The sequence below is a fragment of the Mirounga angustirostris genome, unplaced genomic scaffold, assembly GCF_029215605.1.
Source record: "Mirounga angustirostris isolate CCGP_5_RB_7025 unplaced genomic scaffold, mMirAng1.0.hap1 SCAF_13, whole genome shotgun sequence".
Classification (NCBI taxonomy): Eukaryota; Metazoa; Chordata; class Mammalia; order Carnivora; family Phocidae; genus Mirounga; species Mirounga angustirostris.
In genome coordinates, this window is record NW_026991721.1 from 108,266,214 (window position 1) to 108,288,914 (window position 22,701).

Genomic DNA, 22,701 nt, shown 5'->3' on the forward strand with positions numbered 1-22,701 from the left:
CGCTTGTCACACGGTTCCCACAGCAGCTCTGTGCCCTCACCCCCTCCTCCCCGCCCGCCCGCACGGCGACATGGCTGCCCCACACCCCACACCCCACAAGCTGCTCTGGATTCTCACCTGGGACACACAGGAGGCACCTGTGAATCCCAAACACTAGCACTGACCTCAGGAGAGCGCTTATCTCTGGACATTCGTAACAACAAAAAAATTAACACAGGAAAACAAAACAAGTGAAAAAACCATATCCTAAGTGGTGGCAGAAACGATAAACACTGCATATTCCCCGGTTAGAAGGACGGAAGACAAGCTACGGTCAAGCGTAGAAGTTATCCTGAGGGCTAGGAGGCTGTTCTATCACTACAATTAAGGCTAAATGAGTATAAAGCTTTTAAGAAATTACAGTGTCAGGGGAGAATTTTTCAGCTGTGATGATTATTTGATACACTCAGCATAAATAATCATGCCAGAAAATTATAATGCATGTAAAATTGTTTTAAATATTAAATTCAATATCAACATGTTTATTGTTACATGCACGTAATTAAGTGCACTTACACATATATTCCATGCACAGTGTAATAGGCTGCCTTTTCCAGCTAATGCAGTTCCTGCCTTGATAAGAAAGAAAAGCGAACAATACTGACACAAGGGCTGACAACCTACCAGAGCCATGCAATTAGAACACACCAAGAACTTGGAGCACTTCTGAGTCCCCAGGTGACCTAGGGACTGTCCGTCCTTCCTCCCGGCCTGCCGCACGCTCCTGCCCGCGCCCCTTCGCCCCCTCCATCTTCTGGCACTTACTGCTTATGTGCAAGCACAGCCGACAGACTGACAGACAGTCAGAGTCCTTGACTGGTTCTTCTCTACCTGCTGATTTTTTTTTTTTTTAAGATTTTATTTATTTATTTGAGACAGAGAGAATGAGAGAGACAGAGAGCACATGAGAGGGGGGAGGGTCAGAGGGAGAAGCAGGCTCCCCGCCGAGCAGGGAGCCCGATGCGGGACTCGATCCCGGGACTCCAGGATCATGAGCTGAGCTGAAGGCAGTCGCTTAACCGACTGAGCCACCCAGGTGCCCCTAATTTTTTTTTTTAAGATTTTATTTATTCATTTAGATAGAGAGAGAGAGCGCATGAGCAGGGAGAGAGGCAGAGGGAGAAGCAGACTCCTCGCCGAGCAGGGAGCCCGATGCGGGACTCGATCCCGGGACTCCAGGATTATGACCTGAGCCAAAAGCAGTCGCTTAACCAACTGAGCCACCCAGGCGCCCTTTACCTGCTGATTTTAATGTCATCTTCAGATCCAGGAATTCTTTTCTCCAACAATCCTACAACCCAGAGGTTAGTCGTATTAGAAGCCCAACAAACGTTCAGATGAGTCCTGGCGCCTTTAAAGGAGTCTCATTTGTAGCTGGCACAAGGGAGCACGGAGGGAGGGAGAGATGAAGAGCAGGGTAAGGGAAGAGCCCCTGCAGGGAGTGTCTACAGAGCTCAGAACACAGGAAATCAAGTGCACGGGGCTAAAAAGAAGCCTTCACCAGCAGAAGGTCAGTTCTTTCTATTAGCTCAAAGACGAGAGGGCAGGTTCAGAGAAATCTGTAGGTGGGAGAGAAGGGTCGGACTTCTCAAAGGGCCACATTTCACAGCTTGAATCTTCTCTATAAAGTAAAACATAAGGTGCTCGTCTAAGGGAAAGGGAGGTGGTGACAGAATGGTTTTCAGGGAAGTAGTGCGTGGCTGAAACAGCCAAGGTGGAACACAGGGGCAGGGCCAGCCCCTCCCTCACTGGACCCCGTCTGGTGTCGCCAGCAGAGCTCAGCAGCTCATGTATGGACAGAGACTAACCCAATGCAACACTTTCTAGGAAGGAGGCGGCACGAGGGACAGTGAGATAGGATAATGAAGATTCGGAAAGGGAATGGTTGAAGTTATGTGCCATGGATTCCAGGCTGAGTTGGGCAGGAAGAGTCTATAGAGAGTCTAGTTCAAAGGTGTCCAGGGGTTCAAAGGTGGAGCAGTCATGAGCAATGACAAGGCTGAAGCTGCGGACAGGTACGTGCTTCATCTAGAAGGACTCACGATCGCAGAAGTCATGGAAAGGAGGCCCTTTGTGAAGCAGGTGTGACCACGGAGGACGAAGGGAGTGAGACTCCACGAAACCATGCAGGGGACAGGGGACACTGCGTGCACCATTTGCTGTTCCTTTCAGAAAATCACTTGAGATCACTCCTTATTCCATTCAGTTTTCCTGCAAGGTACCTGACTGGTCACTCTGAAGAAACTTGATTTGTTGAAAAAAGAAAAGAGAAAAAAGCAGCTCCCTACGGGGAGGGTAGGACATGCTCTAAAGTGAATTGGTCACGGTTATAAATCTGTGTCAGTTACCAACCACACAACCCACATATATTAAAAGTGTAGATTCTTCTCTACATTCTCAAAAGTTATGAAGAGCCACAGCGAGTAAAAACAAACACAAAAACAAAAGGAGCATTTTAAAAGAATGCCCCGTAAGCACTGCGGACAGCCTGAGAGCGGCATCGTCCCCGGCTGCCGGCAGGACAGCGACCCTGGTGCACACGTCCGCGACGCTGGAGTCACGCGCTCCGTCGCTCGGGGACCGACTCTCACCTGTATCGCAAGGGCCCGAGCCACGACACCTCCAAGGTACTGTAAGGGGTCTTCTGGGCCTTCCCACTTGCTCTGCCATGCCAGAGGACACTGCAATTTAAAAAGGGTCCAAATTAAGTTTACACATATAATATTACACATAATAGACCTTTAACATTAGTGTGATGGGGAAAATACTTCGGGATAATCCACATTATGTGCACCATGGATTTATTTCCTTAAGATAATGTCTGTTTTCCTTTGAATAAAATGAATGACAATAAATAACATAATAAAATGAATGACAGAGATAGAATGAATTAATCTAATCTGTTTCTCTAAAAGGAGTTTCTATAATTTTGCTATTGGTGATAATGTGCTCTAAACATCAGGGTGCATGTGCCCCTTCAAATCAGTATTTCTATATCTTTTGGGTAAATACCTAGTAGTGCACTTGCCGGACAGGAGTAGTTCTAAATGTCCATCGACAGATGAATGGATAAAGAAAATGTGGTTCATATATACAATGGAATATTACTCAGCCATCAGAAAGGATGAAATCTTGCCATTTGCACAACATGGATGGAGCTAGAGGGTATTGTGTTAAGTGAAGTAAGTCAGAGAAAGACAAATACCATATGACTTCACTCATATGTGGAATTTAAGAAACAAACAGATGAACATAGGGGAAGGGGATAAAAACAGAGAGGGAAGCAAACCATAAGAGATGTTTAACTACAGAGAGCAAACTGAGGGTTGATGGAGTGAGGTGGGGGAGGGGATGGGACAGATGCGGGATGGGTATTTTTTTTTTATTATAGCCTTTTTTTAAATTATGTTATGTTAATCACCATACATTACATCATTAGTTTTTGATGTAACGTTCCATGATTCATTGTTTGCTTATAACACCCAGTGCTCCATTCAGTACGTGCCCTCCTTAATACCCATCACCAGGCTAACCCATACCCCCCACCCCCCTCTCCTCTAGAACCCTCAGTTTGTTTCTCAGAGTCCATCGTCTCTCATGGTTTGTCTTGGGGGATGGGTATTAAGGAAGGCACTGTTTGTGATGAGCCCTGGGTTTTGTGTGTAAGGGATGAATCATTAAATTCTACACCTGAAACCAATTTTACCATATATGTTAACTAACTAGAATTTAAATAGAAACTTGAATTTTAAAGTAAAATTCTTGATACAATAAGCAAACATAAGCTGGTATATACAAAGTAGCAAACCACTGTTTGCTTAAAACAATATTTAGTACATAAGGAAATCAAATTAAAATTGACAAGTTCATTTTATAAGTGGTAAAGATTTTTAAAAAAAGTCTTCGTTCCTCCAGAATTTCTTCAAACTCTAAATAGAGAAGTATAATAGAAATTTCATCCCCAAAACCACACTGAACTATATGATTAAAAGAAATTTAAAAAATACTCTAAGTTAAATAAGTAAATAAAACCATTCTAAAAAAGTTATCTTTTGAATACCTGACCTTCTATTAACTGGTATTCTCTATTAATACATACTTCTTTACTTGACAATATTCTTTACGTTCATGTTCATCATCATGGTATACCTTTTCTGTGAGGGTTTGCTGGACTTTCCAAACATTATATAAATATTCAAACTTCTAAAGTGCAATAATGAGAAAACATCAATTTCATACCCCAAAACACTGCCTGATTATATAGTAGAGAAACGACACTGTGGGATATATCAACAATGCATGGAAAACAAAAATTATAAGATAGTGGGAATTCAGAGTGTAAAATATCTGGTTTAATCACTTTAGATGTGTAAAGTAAGCTTTCCTCAGAATATGGCAGAAAAGTGTCTGAACGGTGCTTTGAACTGAGACAGGTGTGGTGATTTTCAAACATGACCCCACATACCAGCCTACACGCCGACACCAGCGACAATGAGTGAGAACACCCTCCACCTGGCTTGCTCGTGACACCATACCTCCCACACGTGCTCTCCGAGGAATATGCTCCAACCAACCTGCCCTCAGCACCATCCGTCTGAAGCATCATCACAAGCCTGGTCGTGGGCCAGCAGCGCTGACAGGGGCAGCAACACTGCTAAGTGACCCCTGCCCCGGGGTGAAGGGAAGATAATCACACACACCAGGTGGACTGCAGCCCCAGCAGTGGGCTGGGGGCAGGCATCTGGTCTAACTGCAGGCCCTGCCCACCAACGAAACCCCAGGGGACAACTGCAGGAAAGGACCCTGCAGTTCCGTGCTACCACAGCTCTGGAAAACATCTGGTCCGACCCGAAAATGGAAAAGACAATTCCAGAATACACATGCACGCTTATGTTCAAGGCATCATTACTTACAACCAAGACATGGAAGGAACCCATGTGCCCATCGACAGATGAATGGTAAGGAATATGCAACACACACACACACACACTCTAGAATATTACTCCATCTTGAAAAAGAAGGAATCTGTTTGGGACAATATGGGTGAACCTAGAGGCTATTATACTAAGTGAAGTAAATCACAGAAAGACAACCGTATGATTTTACCTCTATGTGGAATCTCAAACACAACAAACAGAAGAAAACAGAAACAGACCCATAAATACAGAAAACAAACAGATGATTGCCAGAGGAGAAGAGGGGAAGGAGATTGAAAGGTACAGTCTTACAGTTACAAAATAAGTAAGACATGGGGATGCAATGTACAGAATAAGGAACGTGACTAATATGGTAACAACTCTGGATGTGGACAGGTGGTAGCTACGTTCATCTTGGTGGTCGCTTCGTATTACACATAAATGACGATCACTACATTGTACATATGAAACTAGACTCTGTGTCATGTACAGTTCAGCCGAAGTATCAAGAATGTGTTACATATCATGTTTGGGAGTTTATATAAAAATGATTTAATGAAGGAAGTCTTAGGAAAGGAAGTAGGTGCTACGTTCTGAGAGTTGTGCTGGATTTCGACGAAGGCAGAAAGAACTGGAGGGGGTGTTTTAAGCGAACGCTGGCTGGCTGCTAATTCTGTGTGAGCACCGAGCGCATGAGAGGCACCATCCCATGTGCTCCTCACAATAACCCTCAGTAGCAAGGGCTGCTTTCACTGCCATGTTACACAGGGAGCACATGAAGGCCACACGTGTGGCCCCAGGCAACCTCACTCCAGAGTCTGTCAGCATCGGTACCGGCTGCGAGGCATCTTACCTTCCCATTGTGCTTTACGCATATTACACCATGTGAGGTTCAACGCAAGACAATTATGAATTAGGAATTAAAATTATAATAATGGGGAAACTAAGGCTTAGAACAGGTTAACTTATCAGTGTTTTTAACTAAATGTTATAGAGCTAGAGCCCAAGTCTAACCCTAAACAGAACCTCTTTCTGCTACCCATCCTTTTCATAACAGATGTCATAGCAGGGGAGGGGTCCACTGCTCACTCCTTCCCTCTCTTTCAAGCATCAATTAAGTACATGGTTATTCAGCAAGCTTGTGTTAAACAGCTGCTACTTGGCAATCATTTGTTAGGTGCTCTGGATACAAAATGACAACACAACCCCTGTTCATAACAACTTGTGTGAGAAGGCAGGGAAAGAGACAAAGAAAAGGGATACTGCAGTTGGTACAGTAAGTTCCCTGATAACGACAAGAGCAGTGCTCATTATACACAGAGCTAGCATCCACCAAATCCACACTCCATATGAGGGCAAGAGTCAGGGAACGCTTTCTGGTGGAAAATAACACCCGAGGTAAATCTCAAGGGATAAACAGTCTACACTCCGGGAGAGAAAGACAGTAGGAAAAGGGAGGACAATTAATAAGGGAGACATTAATTAAGTAAGGACCAGACCAGGAAGCTTTTTGGAGTCTATACTAAGGAGTTTGATCAGGTAAGCAATGATAAGACCAAATTAAACTTGAACCGGGCATGTGACACAATCGGATTTGACTGCAGAGACATTACCCCAGTAGACACAGGGAGAAGCGGCATTCGGGGATGGATGCGGTGGCAGGAAGGGAGTCAGGAAGCTGCTGCACTTTGTGAGGCAGGAGCCAGAGAGGACCTCCACGGGAATGAGAGGAGAAGGGTCCCGACAGCAAACACGTCTGCAGTTGGCGGCACGGACGGGGCAGGCACTGTTCCGAGCATGGTACTTCCGTGCACACCTCTACCCTTCAAAACAACCCTCTGAGGGAGGCATAATCATGAACCACGTTACAAACATTTAGAAACCGAGGGAAGGAAAGTTTAAGTGACCTGAACAAGAAAGCACTGTAGTATAATCTTGGATATTTTCATTTCTACTCTATAATTTCAGTGTTTATTATTATGTGAACTTTAAACACAGCGCCACTTTTAGTGACTCATTTTCCTCTTCTATTGAATATTGTAGTTGTTTATCACACTGCCAACCACCACCACTGCACTCAGAAGAGCCATGGGGGATGATAATGGTAATCCACGACGTGCACCTGCTGAAGTTACAAGAGATGTCTGGACAGCTTCATGGGATTCAAGTTTACTGTAGCTCCCGAAAATGGGAGCAGCTGTGTAACCACTATTTATTTCAAACACTAGAAGTTGCAATGAGATGTTATAGTGTAAAAAAGGATTCAGTTTAAATTTTTTTTTTGAAAAAGAGGGTAAAGAAAAAGAAAAAAACGTAGTTCACTCTAATTCCAATTGTGGATGAAGTGCTTGACAATAGGTAGAGTTTACAACTTATCACTAACTCCTACACTAGCCATAATTTACTTTATAATAGGTTCCAATTTAATATTACTAAGACCTTTGCTTAGCTACCAAGATTTTACTTTTCTTATCAATATAGAAAAAGAGTTTGTAGAACAGCACCAGAACTAAGGGCTTTCAGATCCGAGGGATGTATCTAATGGAATTACTCTCTTACATATGAACACCATTGTTAAAAGTTGCTACACTGGGAGCCAGGGAGATGCTGCAGGAGGAGAACTGGAGCTCACCTCCCCCACAGATACACTAAGGCAACAAATACATGTAATGCAACTGATTCTGAAAACGACCTGAGACTGGCAGAGCAGACTGCCACAACTAAACACATAAAGAGGCCACGTCAACGAGGTTATGAAGAACACAGGTGAAGTCAGGAACCAAGCCCCCTACCCACCACCGTGGTGACCCAGAAGCAGGAGGGATATATATCCCAGGCACAGAAGAGTGATGGGATCAAGCCCCTCAAGGAGCATCCCCAGCCCGTGGTACTTGCACCAAGGAGAAATACCCCCACAATGTCTGGCTTGCAAAGTCACTAGTGCCTAAGTACGGGAGAGCCAGAGGGCAACAGGGAACGGGGTCTCCACTCCCGAAGGACCCATACTCTCTGTCTCTTAGCCTGAAACCCAGCGCAGAAGCAGCGGTTTCCAAAGTGCCTGGGGTTTATTTACGGACTAATTTTAGGACATGTGCTGGAGGGGCAGGGATCTGGAGAAGCTTTCCCAAGAAATGGAGTGCAGGTGGGCACCGCTTCTGTCGCCCTCCTTGGGCCCAGCTGGCCACAGGCTTCTCTCCATTTACTGTGCTAGCACTGCTTCTTCACCCAGGTGTTCCATTATGGGCCCACCCCACCCAACTCAGCTGCCCTGGCAGGTGCCACTCCCAAGTGCCTCTTGCCCCACCACACCCAGTGAGTAGCCCTGGCAGGAAGTGGCGCCCCTCCAGTGATTTCTGCCCTGGGGAGGTGAGGAGCCAGCAGGGGCTACAGCTGAGCCTCCCGCTCAGCTGCATGGGAAGTTCCTCCACCCACCAGTGTGACCACAGTTCCTACAGGTATGCCTCAGCCGCTGTGCCCAGGGCAAGACCTGCCCACACGTGTGACAGTCACTGCAGAGAGCTGAGCTGAGGGCCAGCTCCGCCCAGCACAGCCCGTGCAGCAGTTACAGCCCCCCACACAGGAGGGGGCCCGCACCCACACTGGGGACACTGGGGAGCACCTGGTGCTGGTGACCAGTGGGGAATGAGCTAGCAGGCACCACAAGACACCTTCTACATAAGCCCACTACTTTCAAGACCAGGACACATAGCGGACCTATACACTACATAGTCACAAACACAGAGAGCTAAACAAAATAAAGAGACAGAAGAACAGGATCCAAGTGGGGAAAGAACAAGACAAAACCCTAGAAAAAGAGGTACATGAAACAGAGTTAAACAATCTGCCCGACAGAGAGTTCAAAGTAATGGTCATAAAGATACTCACCAGACTGAAGAGAAGAGTGAAAGAACTCAGTGAAAACTTCAACAAAGAAATAGAAAGTATAAAAACGAACCAGTCAGAGCTGAAGAATACAATAACTAAAATGAAAAGCACACTACAGGGATCATCCGCACATTAGGGGATGCAGAATGGATTAGTGATCTGCAGATAGGGCGGTGGAAAGCAACCAGGGTGAACAGCGAATGAATGAATGAATGAATGAATGAATGAATGAATAGATAGATAGATAGATAGATAGATAGAACAACAACAAAAAATAAGGACCAGTTAAGGCTATCTACCACAACATCAAGAGTCATAATATTCACAATGCAGGTGTCTCAAAAGGAGAAGAGAGAAAGGGAAGAAAACGGACTTTGAGAAATAATAGCTGAAAACTTCCCTAACCTGGGAAGGAAACAGACATCCAGGTCCAGGAAGCACAGAGAGCTGCACACAATGAATCCAGAGGTCCACACAAGACACATAATAATTAAAATGCCAAAAATGATGAAGACAGAATTTTGAAAGCAGCATGAGAAAAGCAACTAGTTACATACAAAGGCATTCATACAAGGCTATGATTTGATTTTTTGACAGAAACTTTACAGACTAGAAGGGAGTAGTAAGATACATTCAAAGTGCTGATAGGAAAAACCTGTAGCCAAAAATACTCTAACCGGGAAGATTATCATTCAGAATTAAAGGAGAAATAGAGTTCTACCCTACTTCTATAAACTAGTTTTGTATAGTGTTACCAGTCAACTGCTCCAAAAGCTGCTTTTTACCTAATAAAGTTCTCCTAAAGTAACAATAACAAAAGCAACCATCATTTAGAGGATGCTTGCTTTGTACCAAGCACTTACTTATGATTTAATTTTCATACCAACCCCATAGGGTAGGTTATCTTTATTATCCTCATTTTACAAACGAGAAAAGTAATGTTTAGAGAGGTTTACCTGACCTGCCCGTCACACAGCCACCAAGTGGCAGATAGACCTATTCCACGGGCCACTTTCTTGGCCTTTTGTGACATTATTTCTACACGAAAATATTCTTATTGCCTATGGCATTTAATCCAAACACCTTTTCTTTGGCTTTAGAAACCTCAAAATCTGATCTAAGCTGAATTTTCTACGTGTCAGTGTGTGTGAGTTCCACCAAACTTGCTGTCCTCCTCTACACTCGTGCTCTATCAGTGTGATTCTCCTCCTAGACCTCACTCAACTGTCATTAAATGCAATCCCGTACATTTTGCCCTTAGACAGCATGAAGTTGGATTTTAAAGAAATACACTCTCATGAAAATTTATCTTTTGGTAAATTTAAATCATTTCTATTTATAAAGGCACCAGACCCGCCTAGGTTCCTGACTCTACAAGTTCTCCCTGCGTGACTCTGGTTAAGTGACTGAGCGCTCATCTGCCTCAGGCCCCTCCCAGTAGAATAAAGGTGTCAGGAGCACCACCTTGCACGTGGTGCTCACATGAGCTAACTAATGTAAGCTCTTCAGAGCTCTCACAATCCTTTCTCAGTGTTTCCTTGAAATGCTCAAGGAGCTTTCATGACAGATAATGTATCACTTGAAATTAAAAAGAAGTTAGATACAGCTTATAGAACAATATACTACTACTATGGTATTTTGAATATCATCGTTGATTCAAACAGTCATCTATATACAGAGAAAAACCATTTAAATGCAGTACACAATGCAAAGCTGAGATTTCCTTTCCAAGGTAAAGAGAAAAAGGAACATAAGGTTGGCAGAGTATGCCTTTTTGTCTATGCAGAAAAGGAATGGATATTGCAGTGGACTGAAAGTTTGTGTCCTCCCCCAAATCCATATGTTGAAACCTTAACCCCCTAGGTGATGATATGTGGAGATGAGGCTTTGGGGAGGTAGTAAGTCATAAGGGTGGAGCAAACATGATGGGATTAATGCCCTCCTAAGAAGGGACAGGAGAGAGGCTGATTCCTCTCTCTTTCCTCTGTGCTACGTGAGAACACAGCAAAAAGATGGCCATGAGCAAAGGAGGAAGCAGGCCTCATCAGACACCAGATCTACCAGCAATTTGATCTTGAGAACTATGAGAAATAAATGTTTATTGTTTAAGCCACCCAATGTGTCGGAATTTGTTATAGCAGCCTGAACTAAGACAGAAATCTTTTTATGTAAGATACAGGAACTTCCAGGAAGATGATCTTTTATGTAGAAGACTTTAAGTTGACCATCAGAGTTTTCTATATTGAGGGTAAACAGTGCTGGAGGGAGGGGGAAAACAAAACTTTTTTCTTTCTAAATTCCTATGGAACCCTAGTGAAATCTTTTCCAGATGCCAAGTTCTGTAAGGTGTATATTTTCCAAAAAACTAAAGTAAATATATGTCAGATACTCCAATTTTTTTGTTTCTAGCCAATAGATCTATAATACATGGATTTTACTGATATTTAAAATGGTTTAATTGGGCATCTGGGTGGCTCAGTCAGTGAAGCGTCTGCCTTCAGCTCAGGTCACGATCTCAGGGTCCCGGGATCGATTCCCACATCCATGTTGGGCTCCCTGCTCAGCGGGGAGTCTGCTTCTCTCTCCTCCTCTCCCCCTCCCCACCGCTCATGCTCTCTCTCAAATAAATAAAATCTTAAAAAAAAAAATAAAATGGGTCAATTATTCAGCAAGAGAAGTGGATTTCCCTTTCTTCTGCTAAAAGTACCTTGATTCTCCACTGGGTAACCATCCTTCCCTTACTTGGAGTATACCACATTACAGATGGAGCTGAATCCATCCTAGCTGCTGGTATACATATTTGGCTGAAGCTCTAGCCAATGAGAACTTTGCAAATCCTGAACAGAGAATTTTAAAGGGGCTAGGCATCAAACACAATCCAATCAGTTTGGATTAAAGCTAATCCCAAGATTTTTGCCTGAGTTACCAGGAGAAAGGTGTTCTTTCTGTTGCTCAGCATGCTAGGATACCATCATGTATAGATGACCTGCCCCAAAGTGACATCAACAGGGAGGCTGCATGTACATACACATACAAATAAGCATATATATATACGCACTCACACACAACATGACTAGACAGGTAGACAAATAACACAAGCTAAGATCCTAATGACAATCTGCAGCTCCTGCATCAAGTGACTTAACGCCGGCTACCCCTGGATCCTTCCATTATATCAGCCAGTTAATTCCTATCTGGCTACGGTAGTTTAACTTGGGTTTTCTGCTACTGTTAACTGTAAGACTTGACAAATGTATACATAATGAAAGAGTCATTTATAATAATGAAATAAAAACACATATATTTAATTTTGGCTTACCTTTTGGTTTAATAAAGCACTTGCCAATTTCTGTACTTCTGAACTCAGTAACGTAGTTCCTCTGATGACTTTGCTGAGAGCGGCAAGAGATTGATGAATACTTTGGACTAAGCGAATGGCATTAAATTGTTCCAGAATGATGAATGACAATATTGGAGATCCTTGTCGATCACTAGGAGGAGACACCTTCTGATGAATCAGGTTTGAATTCTAGAAGAATAATATGTCAGGTCATACTTAACTGAAAAGCAGCACAAATCACTGACACTAAACACTTCAAAACTTACTAAAATTCCTTGTTGTCCCACTCCGTTTTGAAATACTGTTGTTTTACAGTGGCCAAGTTTATTAAATCTGTGAATACACAGGAAGGGAATTCTGGAGTTCATCACCATTTGAAGTGGTATGGGTGTGGGAACAGAGAATGGGGGAGCCACCCTGAGACGCAGCAGTCAATACAGTAGGAAAGATGGGAAGAAAGGCTCTATAAGCCAATGCAAAGACAGAACAGCTACACTGAGAATAAGAGAAGAAATTATGGATTTGAAGTAAAAGGTGGTTATTTAACTCAATTTGAAAATTCCCTGTATGTATATTACAGAACCACACTATACATCTTGTACTCAAGATCAGTGAGTATTACATCTTCATGTTTATTTCTCCATCTATACTTTAACAGAGATTCTGACACATGGATTTCTAGGATTTCTCAAATTAGTAGGAAAAACTCAAGGAACAGGAGTTGTAGCTAAAGAGCTTATATGGTTAAGAAGAAAAAAAATTACCTTCAATAATATTCTAAAAGTGCTAAAATACAATCAAGAGATAAATGTGGGAAGTCCTTTTCTCTTACCTACTATACGTTATCCTAACTTTCTTTATATATTCTGCTTACAAGCCTGGTTAAGGATCCCTTCTCTTTGCTCTAATGGTTGTCACATTCATATATCCATGAGAGCACGGTCTTTTTCATCTATTGAGCATGATAAATAATTTAACGACATGATGATCTAGCATGGCTATTGCCATTAAATAAATTTTATTAGCTTAAGATTATTCCTGAAGACTGATTTGCGTTAAGACCTCAAATTTAGACATGTTTACTTCTATTATCGCTATATAGGCGTACCTCAGAGATATTGTGGGTTCGGTTCCTCACAACCACAATAAAGCAAATATTACAATAAACCAAGTCAAATGAATTTTTTGGTTCCCAGTGCCTATAAAGTTATGTTTATGCTATACCGTAGTCTCTTAATTGTGCAATAGCATTATCTCAAAAAAAAATCAAAACAATTTATACACCTTAATTAAAAAATACTTTATTGTTAAATTTGCTAACATCATCTGAGCTTGCAGTGAATCATCACCTCTCTGCTGGTGGAGGGTCTTGCCTCAGTGCTGAGGGATGCTGACTGATTGGGGTGGTGGCAGCCAAAGGCTGGGGCGGCCGCGGCAAGAAGACAAGACAACAATGCAGTTTGCTGCGCGGATCCACTCTTCCTGTCAGGGACGAGTTCTCTGCAGCACAGGAGGCTGTTTGCTAGCATTTTACCCAGAGCAGAACTTCTTTCCAAACTGGAGTCCATCCTCTCAAACCCTCTGCTGCTTTATCACCAAAGTTGACGTAACATTCTGAGTCCTTTGCTGTCACTTCAACAATCTTCACAGCACCTTCGCCAGTAGATTCCATCCCAAGAAACCACTGTCTTTGCTCATCCACCAAAAGCAACTCTTCATCCGTTCAGGTTTGATCACGAGATTGCAGCAGATCAGCCCCATCTTCAGGCGCCACTTCTGATCCCAGTTCTCTTGCTGTTTCCACCCCATTGGCAGTGACTTCCTCCCCTAACGCGCTGAACCCCTTCAAAATCACCCATGAGGTTTGGAATCACCAGCGTCCCAAATTCCTGTCCACGTTGATACTGTGATTTATATTTGGTATCTCATGAATCACAATGTTCTTAATGGCCTCTACAATGGTGAGTCCCTTCCACGTACTCTGCCCAGATCCACGAGAGGAACCACTCCTTCGGCAGCTACAGCCATACAGAATGTATTTCTTACGTAGTAAGACGTGAAGGTCAAAACGACTCCTGGATCCATGGGCTGTGGGCATGAGAACAAGATGCATCTCACTGTCCGTCTCCATCGGAGCTCTGGGGTGACCAGATGCACTGTCCATGAGCAGCAATATTTTGAATGAAATCTTTTTATTCTGAGCAGGTGGTCTCAGCAGTGGACTTAAAATACTCAGTAAACCATGGTGTCGACAGCTGTGCCCTCACCCAGGCTTTGCTGTTCCCTTTCTAAAGCGGAGGCAGAGTGGACGGAGCATAATGTGTATAAAGGCCCGAAGAATTTTCGGAGCGGTCAGTGACAGTGGCTGCAGCTGACAGTCACCAGCTGCATTAGCCGCTATCGAGAGAGTCAGCCTGTCCTTTGAAGCCAGGCACTGACTTGTCCTCTCCAGCTATGGGAGCGCTGGACGGCACCTTCTTCCCACAGAAGGTTGTGCTGTGTTGAAAATGTGCCGTGATCTCAGTGGGATCTTCTGGATCACTTGCTTCGCCCACATGTCTATGGTTCCTTAAACCTCACAAACCAACTTCCCCCAGCTCCTGGCCTTTCTTCTGCAGCTTCCCACACCTCCCTCAGCCTCCACAGAACTGAAGAGAGTCCGGGCCTTGCTTGGGATTAGGTGTGGGTTTATAGGAATGTGGTCTGACCTTCTATCCAGACTGAAACTTTCTTCCTGTCGGCAATAAGGCTGCTTGGCTTTCTCATTTCTGTGCTCACTGGAGTAGCACTCATTTCCTTCGAGAACTTCCCTTCACATTTACAATGTGACTGTTTGGCACAAGAGCACTAGCGCTCTGCCTATCTCAGCTCCGTCATCCTCACTCCGGGGGCTCCGTCATCCTCACTCCGGGGGCTCCGTCATCCTCACTCCGGGGGCTCCGTCATCCTCACGCCGGGGGCTCTGTCTTCCTCACTCCGTCATCCTCACTCCGGGGGCTCCGTCATCCTCACGCCGGGGGCTCCGTCTTCCTCACTCCGTCATCCTCACTCCGGGGGCTCCGTCATCCTCACGCCGGGGGCTCCGTCATCCTCACGCCGGGGGCTCCGTCTTCGTCACGCCGGGGGCTCCGTCATCCTCACGCCGGGGGCTCCGTCATCCTCACGCCGGGGGCTCCGTCTTCGTCACGCCGGGGGCTCCGTCATCCTCACGCCGGGGGCTCCGTCATCCTCACGCCGGGGGCTCCGTCATCCTCACGCCGGGGGATCCGTCTTCCTCACGCCGGGGGCTCCGTCATCCTCACTCCGGGGGCTCCGTCTTCCTCACTCCGGGGGCTCCGTCTTCCTCACTCCGGGGGCTCCGTCATCCTCACTCCGGGGGCTCCGTCATCCTCACTCCGGGGGCTCCGTCATCCTCACTCCGGAGGCTCCGTCTTCTTCACTCTGGAGGCTCCGTCTTCTTCACTCTGGTGGGTCCATCATCTCTAGCCTTTGACTTCAAGGGACAGACATGCGACTCTTGTTTCCCGTGAACACTCAGAGGCCGCAGCGGGGTCACCGACTGGCCTGCTGTCACTATGGAGGGAAGGGCGGGCAACGGGGGGATGGCCAGTCAGTGGGGCAGTCACAGCACACAGAGCATTCATTAAGCTCGCCGCCTGACATGTGCATGGCTCACGGCGTCCTGAAACATCAAAGATCACGGACCACAGACCACTGTAACAAGTATAGTGATGAAACCGTCGGGAATATTATGAGAGCTGCCAAAATGTGACAGAGAGACACAATGTGAGCAAATGCTGTCGGAAACCTTCAGTTTGTACAAAACACCGTCTCTGAGGAGCCCCATGACATAGAACACATTAGAATTCATGTGCCAGTGTCAGGTATCACAGGGGTTCCTGACTCGTGTGGCCGCTCGAAGGGACAGTACAGCACGCAACCCCTGCGACCAGCTGTGGTGGGACCGCCCCCGCCACCACGCTTGGTCCTCGGCTCCGTCCTGGTGCCCGCACACTGAGGACGCCGCCACATTCAACCTACACGGTGGCCCGTGTGCCAGGCACCATCCTCATCTGCGTCCCACGGATGAAACACAGGGACGTCCAGGGAGGGCATCCACCTGGGGAGACAGGAAACCTGCCCAAGTAAAGACGTGAACTCAGGGCTCTGACGTGACAGCTTCTGCCGTCAGACCCTACAGTGTGCTCCTTCCCAAACATATCAGTGCATTCCCCGAAACGGAGGAGAGCGTTTCCTATGTTTAATTTGCAAAGTGGAGATAGTGACTTTATCCCTTTAATACACAAGTTTAAATCATTAAGTACTGATCATCTATAATCACATAATATCAAATATTTGTTATATATAAATCATTAAGTATTTAGTATTTCACTAAAAACAGTAGACTTCAGAAACGAAGTTCAGGAAACTTCTCACTAATGCGCACTGACAGCTGTTTTCACACCACATTTCTACCCAAGGAGCCAAATGAAGTGCATGTGAGAAAGAATTACCACACAATTAACTTTTATAAGCACACAGAGTAATAGGTCAAACAGAAAAGAAAAAAATGCTTTCTATGTTCACGTGTAGTTTTCATTTAACACCTGGGTAGATATAATGTTATACGGAAAGAGAGGTTCAAAATAAGATGTTTCCTTTATATAAAAAGAAAGCTACTGATCAAAGGCAAAGCAGATGAGGCAAGATGACCTTTAAGTAGCACTGTGCCATAGTCGAATCCTTAGCAGTAGGAAAAGACGACTGAAAAGAAACAAATCTTCAACCCTACATGAGAATTAAATAATGCAATACAGATCCAGGGGCGAATGGGTGGGTCAGTCGGTTGAGCGCCTGACTCTTGGTCTCAGCTCAGGTGGTGATCTGAGGGTTGTGGGTTCAAGCCCTGCGCTGGGCTTCACGCTGAGTGTGGAGCCTATTTTAAAACCCAAACCAAACAAACAAACCAGACCCGGGCTTTATACACACAAAACAAGAATTTTTAGTCAAATGGACCTTGGGAGAAATTCAGTGACTTGATACTTAATGCAGGTTTCTAAGTCATTGTGCTAAGCTGGTAAGCCAACTGCTGAACAATCATGAAAAGCACAGAAAACAAGAGTGACAGATTTTGAGTCATTAGGTCACACAGGCTACTAAAAGTTTGATTCGAACGTGTTTGGGCTAGCGTCAGAATGGAGTAAGGTCCCACGTCCAATGGGAAATCTGGGCTTCCCACGTTTTTATTAAGAGAAGACCACAGGGAAAGATCAAAACAAATTTAGAATGCCTTTGAGTTCAATTTATATTCTGACTGAATGTGTTATAAGTATGATTTCTTCGATATGAACAATATAAAATGAAGTAAAATACAAGTAACAAAGGTTATTTACATAAGATCATTTAAAATGTGTGATCAGAATCACCAGGAGGGTTTGTTAAACACACACTGCCGGGCCCCACCCTCAGGCTTTCAGAAAACGACGCAGAGGCCTGTGGCCCAGGGAACACACTTTGAGAACCGCCGATGTACAGTAACTAAGAACTACCTCTGGGCGCGTCTGGCTTACACACAGCCAGGAACTCGTCGTTAGTGCCGTGGGCAGCGCGCAGACCAAACTCTGAAGCGCCGCATGTCTGGGAACAGCACACAACGAGGTCTGCCGCGGCAGGATGTGAGCGGCCCTATCGATCAGGATAAGCACGTCCTACTAGTAAGAGGGGCGCTTTTTCTTCTGTAAACAAACACACACAAAAACAACCCTGAATGGCTCAAACAACTACTGAGGAGAAGCAGACCACAATTAGTTTTTCTGTCCGCCAACGACTCCATGGAAAGAAGAGTAGGGCCCTGGCGGCAAGACGGGGTTATTACTAGTCACTGAGCTTCAACCCTTGACTTTCTCAGTTCAACTGAAGAACCCGTGTCCTACGGTACGATGTGGGTACGCGTGTTTCCTTCTAGGCTGGCCTGTGAAATGCCTGGACACGGAGTTTTTAGCTTGTGCAGACTGTGCATTTTTCTATTTTACTGTCTAGCAGAGTGCCTGCAACTCAGAAAGACGGGAATCAATGTTGGCTGAAACTAATGAACAAGAAATTCAATTAAAATCCTTTATTTAGCTTGTGAAATAAAATGTGCTGTATTTTTCTTTTCATGTAAGTTCAGCCTCTCCATTATCTGGCACGACTTAAACGGAAGGCACAGGGATACCGCAAACTCTTTTCTTCAGTAACTACGTATTGAGGTCCTACTGTATCCGGGCAGGATTCTAGGTTCTGAGATGCACAGCAAGCAACAGTCCCTGCTGATGGCACTCAAGTTCTAACCAGGAACAAAACAGGGCTGGCCAGCAAGTGCACTGAGCAGAAGAAAGAGAGCAACACGAGCACAAACAAAGCTGGAAACGGTCTTCTACAAGCGTGGACCAAGAGGGGTTGCACAGAGGAAGTGAGCTTCAGGGCGCAAGCAGAGGCCTGTGATGATCTGGGCATGAGCGTCCCAGGCAGGGACACAGTGAAGGGGACAGTGTGCAGGGGGCGGAGGGGCATGGTTATGGCCAAGACTCAACCAAAAGCCTTCACCTTTCACAACCAGTGGAGGGCCAAAGGGATAACATGGAAAGGGGATTACCAATCCGCAAGGGCGGTAACAATTCTCTAGGCTCAGGGGCAACGGGTAGTAAACATTTTGTGCTAAGTCATGTTCACACACAGGGAACACAGGCACCCAGACAAGGCAAAGATGTGGGAATTTTTCAAGGCTCACCACCACATCCAAGTCTTTTGGGAAAGAAAAGGAGAAAAGGGAAGAAAAAATAAGCCTTGTATCAAGAAGGTGGACAGAGGTCAGCATCTTAATGACATGTAAAGAGGGTGAGGAATTTTCTTTAAAGTAACTTCTACACCCAATGGGGGGGGGGCGTGAACTCACAACCCCGAGATCCGCAGTCGCACGCTCTACCCACTGAGCCGGCCAGGTGCCCTGAGGGTGAGAAATTTGCATCAGGATAAGAGGAAGAAGAGTGGTAGGCTACCATTAAAGTAATTCATAAATGAAAGTTACTCACCCTTGGGGAAAATAAAATGTTTCAGCAGGATTTACTACTACTCGTGCAATAATAACTTGGCTACCACAGCAGAGCAACGTCCGGCAATACTTCAAAAACAAAATATGCCGTGTGGTAAACATGGAAGGTGACTTGACATCAACGTCCTGCTCACCTGTGGTGTCTTATCAAACAGGAAAATCTTGATAAACTACCCCACGAGTTAGACGAGCAACCCCTCCGTCTCACCGGCCCACGATTCAGGAATAACGCCGTCACCCAGGACACTGAAAATTCGGTGAACACACGCGATGCGTGGTGCGAAGCACAGAACTAGCAAAAAGTCATTTTCTGACAATGCAGGAGGGGTAGCCAGACCTGAGAGGATCTAATACTGACCAAGCTGAGAGTTTCGGAATCGTGTCTCCTGTACCTACGAGGGACCGCCAAGTGTTCTTACTACAGGCGAGGTATTCTGAGTTCCCTGTGAGCACCTACTAAGTCATCCAACAGACCCACGGCACGGGGACTCTCGCTCCCAGGCACGGAAAACTAGCCCAAGCTAGTTCGCAGCACACCGGGGACTCCAGCTCTCCAGAACTCACCGACTACAACACAACCAACACTCACCTTCATCTTTCAGGAATCCCCACAGCCCCAGTCCTGTCCGTGCAGGGGACTCCCACACCTTCAATGCTTCTCACGAGGTCAACTCGGGTCTCTCTCCTCCACCAACTAGACAGACACCTCACGAAATACGTCCCCATATTCCGAGTGGATTTTACTTTAAAACAACAATTGCATCTGCTCCTCAAACAGAACTGTAATGCAGACTTTCCCATTTCCCAGACTCAATTTCAGCAGCGGCCTGCAAACTGGTCTTCATTGCCCACGACATTCAACACGGCCACGTCATCCTGCCTCGCCTCCTGAGGCAAGGGCTCTCCGACTCAGGCCTCTGAGCCCACATGGAAAGTGCTCAAATCCTTGCGGGGTTGCTGATGGCCCTCGACAGGCAGGCAGTACAGGGCACTGCCTCCTCGGTCCTGAGCACGGCAGCCCGCCTCAGTCACAGCCCTCGGCACCCAGCCCGCCCCTCTCTCCTCTCTGCAGGCCCCCGCATCCCTCCCTCGGCACCCAGCCCGCCCCTCGCCTCTCTGCAGGCCACTTCCCCAGGAGGGCTTTGCCTGCGGACTGCTGCCCCTCCCACTGCATTAGGTCCTTGCTCGCTCTAAGAGGATCCAGCACGCTGGGCTGGTTATGTAGCGATCCACTCTGTGTCAGTCCTCCCGGCTACAGGCCTCAGTCTGTCTGTCCAGTCCCACGCAGTGCCACACATTTTCACCCCAACATACAGTCCCATTGCACCCACCTACAGCCTGTCTCCTCCTAGCCTCCACTGTTTTTTAAATTTATTTTTATTATTTTTTATTTATTTTTTTAAAGATTTCATTTATTTGACACAGAGAGAGACCACATGCAGGGGGAGTGGCAGGAGAGGAAGAGGCAAATGCCCCGCTGAGCAGGGAGCCGGACGTGGGACTCGATCCCAGGACCCCAGGGTCAAGATCTGAGCCCAAGGCAGATGCTTCACCGACTGAGCCACCCAGGCGCCTCCCCACTTTTAAAGGTTTTTATTTATTTATTTGAGTGAGCGAGCACGCACACGCATGAGCAGGGGGAGGGGCAGAGGGAAAGGGAGACACAGACTGTGTGCTGAGCAGGGAGCGCAGTGATATGGGGGCTCTGGGGGCTCGATCCCACAACCCTGACTGAGATCAGGGCCAGAGCTGAGGGCAGACGCTTCACCAGCTGAGCCCCCAGGAGCCCCTAGCCTCCACTGTTTTCATCCACTGAAATTCTACTCTATTCTCACACTGTAGCTTTGGGAAGATTTCCTCAGTTCTATCCCACGAGGAAGACTTTCCCACCGACGTACTGAAACTGCACTTGTTATCATTTTGTACTGCAGACTGTCCTGAATTTGCTCTTTTACGCTGAGTTTAACTACAGGCCAGGTAGGAGCACGGGAAGAATTTATAATTCTGCCCAGAATATAGAAAAAGAGGTCTCGATTTTTTCATAAATGGGTATGCTCAATTTTCAAGGTTGATCAGGACAAACACGGCAACGTTGACTAGAAACTGCCACCGGGGTCAGTGAGACTATGATCCCAGACAGGCGACTTTCAAAACACAGGGGAGCGCAAGGATATTCACCCCGACTCTTCAGCGGTTCGTATCCACAGACAAGCACCTGAAATCTACGTGCTTGGTCTCATAAGCCCGTAACAATCCTTCCTGAAATCCTGCCCCGAATAAAATGTTCAGGCAGACACACTCGAAACAGTTGTCCCGTACAATCAATATTAACTGTGATTGTCATTAAGTTTTTTATGGCCTCAATAATCTCAATGTGGGGCAAGTATTTATGAATGCATTAGCTGAGGAAAACGCAGTTTATGAAATCAAGTTTTGGTAGAAGAAGTAGGATTTCTCCTCTGGTCTCCGTTTTTACTCTCAGGGTGAAAAGTGACTTAAAGCACGCAGCCCCAGGTCCCGAGGTCAAGGCTGTGTCATTCCTGTGTACAGGCCTACAAGCTAAAACGATTATGAACAAACTGATTAAAATCTGCTTCACAAAAGCAAATGCAAGAGTGGTGACCAGTCCTAGGGTGTACTCCTAGGTCACACGGGTAGCTAGAAGAGTCTTCTGCCAAACCAGTGGCCATGCTGGGGAGCCCAAAGCCCGGCACCAGCATGGGCACTCTGGTCCCCCAGCCACGATGCTCACGTCCCCTTCCCTGCACACACCGCACTGAGCTCTCATCTCTGCCTACACCCGTCTCCCCCGTGAGGGCCCAAGTCTGAAAGAAGCACGTGACGTTTTTTACCGCTAACCACCACACACAACCAGCTTGCAGAGCTGAGAGGAGTGAAAACCCACCTATAAAGAACGGCTGATCGGTCTTGATCAAGTCACATCTACCAGACTGTAGGTCTGTGCTTTTATAAATCACGGATTTGTTACAAGTTAGTAACATTTTACAGCATTTTTTTTTTTTTAAGATTTTTATTTATTTATTTGACAGAGACAGAGACAGCGAGAGCAGGAACACAAGCAGGGGGAGCGGGAGAGGGAGAAACAGGCTTCCCGCCGAGCAGGGAGCCCGATGCGGGGCTCGATCCCAGGACCCTGGGATCATGACCTGAGCCGAAGGCAGACGCTTAACGACTGAGCCACCCAGGCGCCCCCAGAATTTTTATATTAAATAAGTGTTCGTATGAAATGATGGATTCCACGTATCAGTCTGTATAGATTTTATCCCACTAGGAAACAGGAATAACATTAAAACAGGCGTGAGAACGCAGATCTCTCATACTTGTGTCCTGTGGTTGGGGAACCGGCCAGGTCGGCAGCTCCTGTGGACCCAGCAGAGGCACAATCGTAGCTCCCACCCCATCTGCTGAGT

The 22,701-nt window shown here is 46.0% G+C and overlaps 1 protein-coding gene across 8 annotated transcripts in view; it reads right to left on the minus strand.

Annotated features, from left to right (window-relative positions):
- Positions 1-22,701, minus strand: part of YAP1 (Yes1 associated transcriptional regulator) — a 126,153-nt gene that overhangs the window by 39,059 nt on the left and 64,393 nt on the right. For 5 of the 8 annotated variants that reach the window (XM_064577531.1, XM_064577526.1, XM_064577529.1 and 2 more), the window contains exons 4-5: positions 12,160-15,862; positions 2,631-2,720 (exon numbers count right to left, since the gene is read on the minus strand). In XM_064577531.1, the coding sequence (XP_064433601.1) occupies positions 15,663-15,862 (200 nt within the window). In that variant the 3' untranslated portion in view covers positions 2,631-2,720; positions 12,160-15,662. Of the gene's footprint in view, positions 1-2,630; positions 2,721-12,159; positions 15,939-22,701 lie in introns of those variants that run through there. The other 3 variants (XM_064577527.1, XM_064577532.1, XM_064577535.1) reach the window with 3 other exon arrangements.